The sequence below is a fragment of the Miscanthus floridulus genome, chromosome 1 (genome assembly GCF_019320115.1).
Source record: "Miscanthus floridulus cultivar M001 chromosome 1, ASM1932011v1, whole genome shotgun sequence".
Lineage (NCBI taxonomy): Eukaryota > Viridiplantae > Streptophyta > Magnoliopsida > Poales > Poaceae > Miscanthus > Miscanthus floridulus.
In genome coordinates, this window is record NC_089580.1 from 25,918,270 (window position 1) to 25,922,577 (window position 4,308).

General features: G+C 45.5%; 1 protein-coding gene across 1 annotated transcript; it reads left to right on the top strand.

Annotated features, from left to right (window-relative positions):
* Nucleotides 1–756: 756 nt before the first annotated feature.
* On the top strand, nt 757–3,378 carry LOC136476502 (protein STRICTOSIDINE SYNTHASE-LIKE 3-like). Its single transcript, XM_066474374.1, has 3 exons — nt 757–1,494; nt 2,497–2,664; nt 2,744–3,378. Exons 1-3 carry the CDS (start codon nt 878–880, stop codon nt 3,153–3,155), a joined length of 1,197 nt encoding a protein of 398 aa, XP_066330471.1. The 5' UTR covers nt 757–877; the 3' UTR covers nt 3,156–3,378.
* Nucleotides 3,379–4,308: the final 930 nt, after the last annotated feature.

Here is a 4,308-nt window from a genome sequence, read left to right on the forward strand (position 1 = left end):
GGAAGCATGTGAGAAGGATCCGTGGGGTAGTTGACGTGCACACGGGGCAGCGAGCGACCTTGTTGGCCGTGCGCAGCGCACCCAATTTCTGCCGCGAAATGTACAAAAAGCCTGTTCGCTTGCTCGTAAACGATTGTAAATTTCTAGTTAAAAATAGTATTTTTCTCCCATACCAAATTAGTCAGTAGTAAATAATTCACGATACGATACGGCCTCCCGAACAGGCTATACAGCACGGGTATCGATCTCAAGAGCATACAGATACTCGGATATAACGAGCCCGATTGGTTGACTTCTAATTTTTTTAACCAAAATTATGATAAGCTAAAATTTTTAGTTATTATTTAGTTTATTGATAAATAATTAGTATATTAATGCTTATGACCAAAGTTTTAGTAAATTTCTAAAAACTTCTTAAATTGCATGAAAAAATGCTTTCTACCAATGTTACGTCACTCAACCAATTGTATTATATATTTTTTTGACCTAACTTTGATCGGTCTTGATTTTAACAAGCCTAAATCTTGGCTTAACATGATTTTGGTTGGGCAAATATTAGAAGCCAACTGATCAGGCCCAACATTTTTTTAAAAAATAAACTGATGCACGGATACGTTTATCTTTTTAAAATTACATTTTCCCGATACTTCTTCGATACGTATCGGTCGCATCTCGGCCGCGTATACGTATCCGATACGGATACGCATACGCCCCTACCTGGCGTATCGGGGTATTACAAAGACCCGGCAGCCGCGGCGCGACGAAGTAGTGATCCCTCCTCACTGAGCGCGCCGTGCCATTCCCCAGCGGAGAAACCCAAGCGAAGCCCCGCGAGAGCGAGGAGAGGGAAAGGGGGGCGAGGTAGCGGACTAGCGGGATGGCGTCGCCGGGGGTGGTGGCCGTGGCGCTGCTGGTGGCGGCGCTGGCGGCGTTCTGCGGCACGGACCCGCTGCGGATGGGCAGCATGGTGGACTTCCCGGGGTTCGAGGCGCACTTCGTCGAGCTCCCCGACCCCGCCGAGATGCCGCCGCACGCGGACGAACGGGAGCGGCTCCGCGGGGCCGAGGTGCGGTTCCGCGGCGAGGTGCAGGGGCCCGAGAGCGTCGCCTTCGACCCGCAGGGCCGCGGACCGTACACGGGCGTCGCCGACGGCCGGGTCGTCTTCTGGGACGGCGAGCGGTGGGTCTCCTTCGCCACGGCCTCCCCGCGCTGGACGCAGGAGCTCTGCGGCGGGCCCAAGGCCTCGCCGCTGGAGTACCTCCCCAACGAGCACATCTGCGGCAGACCGCTCGGGCTCCGCTTCGATAAGAAGACAGGGGACCTGTACATCGCCGACGCCTACTTTGGCCTGCTCAAGGTCGGCCCAGAGGGCGGGCTGGCCACGCCGCTCGCAACGGAGGCCGAGGGCGTGCGCCTCAACTTCACCAACGACCTCGACCTCGACGACGAGGGCAACGTCTACTTCACTGACTCCAGCATCCACTACCAGAGACGGTCTGTGATGCCATGCCCTCGCTCTCTTCCCTCTGCTTTGCTTGGTTGGTAGGATGCTCACTTGATTCCTAGCACAGTAGTACTGACTATGGGGTTGCTGATAGGAAACATCCCTCCCTCACTGGATTAGAATGTCGTCAGCTTGGATTACTTTACTGTGTTTACCTTGACTCCTAATTGATGTGGCAACAGACATTTATTTATGTGCTATAAAAGAAACTCCCTCCGTCCAACAATAAAAGCACAATTACTGTAGATGTAAAATTACATTTCTGCCATAGAAAGTGTAGCTGTCATTTCTTATCGTACGAAGATAGGCAGTGCCGTTGGTGCCGCTGCCGCCTGGAGCCAGCAAACGAGTGGTGGAGAGCATTCCACGTAACTGAGCATTCAAGTTTTTTTTTTATATTCTCCATCGATGGTTACCCTGGCATTTACGCTAGCACAGATTGTACGTACGGAGACCAGCACTGCTCCTCATCGAATCCCTTTATTTTGGGATTTTTTTTAAACTGTAAACGTGCAATTAAATTTGGACAGAGAGAGTACTCACCTCTCACGTGTATTCTTTTTTTTATATATAAATTAGACATTATGTTATTATCTGTCAGATCTCTTCAGCACAGCATGTTTCCCATCAGGGAGTACAGCCACATGCTTTCCTACAAAACAATGAAGAAACTGGGGAGGAACAATATAAACACCTAAAATGGATCAATTCTTTCTTTGAGGGTTACAGTCCTACTCTGATGTAACTTTTACTTGTTCTGGTGTCATATAAGGTTCTCCAACCGTTCTACTTCGATGTATAGCACCTGTTTTAGTGACTATTATGACTTGGGCATTACTCTGTTTTTTTTTACCGAAATCAGCAGGGGAGGCCCCAACCTATCCCCCCCCCCCCCCCCCCCCCCCCCCCCCCATTTTATAAGATTACTCTGTTTTTCACTGTTATATTGGGAAAACCTACTGTCTCCTCAATTTGTAATCATTCATTTTCAGGAATTTTATGCAGTTAGTTTTCTCTGGGGATCCCTCTGGGAGACTCTTGAAATATAACCCACAGACAAAGGAAACGACAGTACTGCATCGCAACCTCCAATTTCCCAATGGTGTGTCCATGAGCAAGGATGGCTCATTCTTCGTTTTCTGTGAAGGATCGCGCGGCAGGTGTGTATTCTCTTTCTTACATGTGGTTTAAGCTTTCTTATTTCAACTTTATCTCTATATTTGTGTTCTTCTGAGACAGGTTGAGCAGATACTGGTTGAAAGGTGAGAAGGCAGGCACTGTGGATCTCTTCGCCATCTTGCCTGGATTCCCAGACAATGTGAGAACGAATGAGAAGGGCGAGTTCTGGGTGGCGATCCACTGCCGCCGAAGCCTGTACGCCCGGCTCATGAGCCGCCATGTCAAGATGAGGAAGTTTTTCCTCAGCCTCCCGATCCCCGCCAAGTACCACTACCTGATGCAGATCGGTGGCAAGCTCCACGCCGTGATCATCAAGTACAGCCCCGAGGGCCAGGTGCTCGACATCCTGGAGGACACCAAGGGAGCGGTGGTGAGAGCCGTCAGCGAAGTGGAGGAGAAGGACGGGAAGCTCTGGATAGGGTCCGTCCTGATGCCGTTCATCGCTGTCTTTGACCTGGCGAAGGCGTCTTAGCTGCCTCAGTTTGATTGGAAACATTGTTGAATATGGAGTCAATGGTTACCGCTGCACGCTGCTCTGAGAGGATTAGTGATCCCAATAATTTGGTCCTGGAGCAACCTGGAGTTGTATAATGCTCCCAATAGATTGTGACTAGAACTATGTACGAACAGCTCGTGCCAGCCCCGCCAGCCCCATTCGTTTCGCCAAAAAAATAAGCTGAAATACTGTTTTGACTTATTAAAGCAAGCTAAAACATGGTTCCGGCTAATTTGTTGTGAGAGAAAAACACCATTCCGGCTGAAAAGACAAACCGAAAAGTACAGATTATAAGACAAGCGAACATGGCAGAGTAATTTAATTCCACGTTGTAAAGGTTCGCTGAAAATAGTTCGAGGAGGTTCTAGCCAGTGGTATTTACAATATATACTAGGCCTGTTTGGATATGGGTTAATAATTGCTACCTAGCTAAAAATTAGCTAAATTTTACTTTCTCCTGTTCATTCAAATAGGAGGGCTAATAGATGGATTATATTTTTAGTCAAGTCTATAACTAGTTAGTCAATTAGCTAGCCAACCATAGCTAAATCGACTAATATTTAGCCCCAACTAATAAGCAATCATATGTATCAAAACAAACATTATATCGAGATACAACAGTGTTAAAGGCAGTTGTACTTTTGCCGAATCTAAACAATTATGAGATTAATAAAAGGAACAGAAAAAGAAATCTACACAATAGTGTTACAATGTTTAAAGGAGCCCACGTTCGTTAAGTGGATCTAGATTATACAAGATTAATAAAAGAAGAATATGTACAATTGAATTTTATGATAATCTATCAGCTTAGATTAAACTAAAGAATATGTTCTAATACAATTAATAAATATTAATTTAGAATAATAAAATAATAAAAATGGAGTTGATTTTTTCTGAGTTCGGAAACAAAAATACCTAAGCAAAAATTTGAATACTAAGAGACTATGAAGAATTAATAGATTGATGTCCACGAGAATTCTAAACAAAAAGTACCAAAATAAATAGTCAATATACATTGTACAAAATATATACTCCTTCTATACTGGCAATTCAAGTTGTTTTGGACAAGGTTTGGGTCAAACATTGGGAATATAAATCATGAATAACTTTTAAGTTGTTGAGTTTGAAA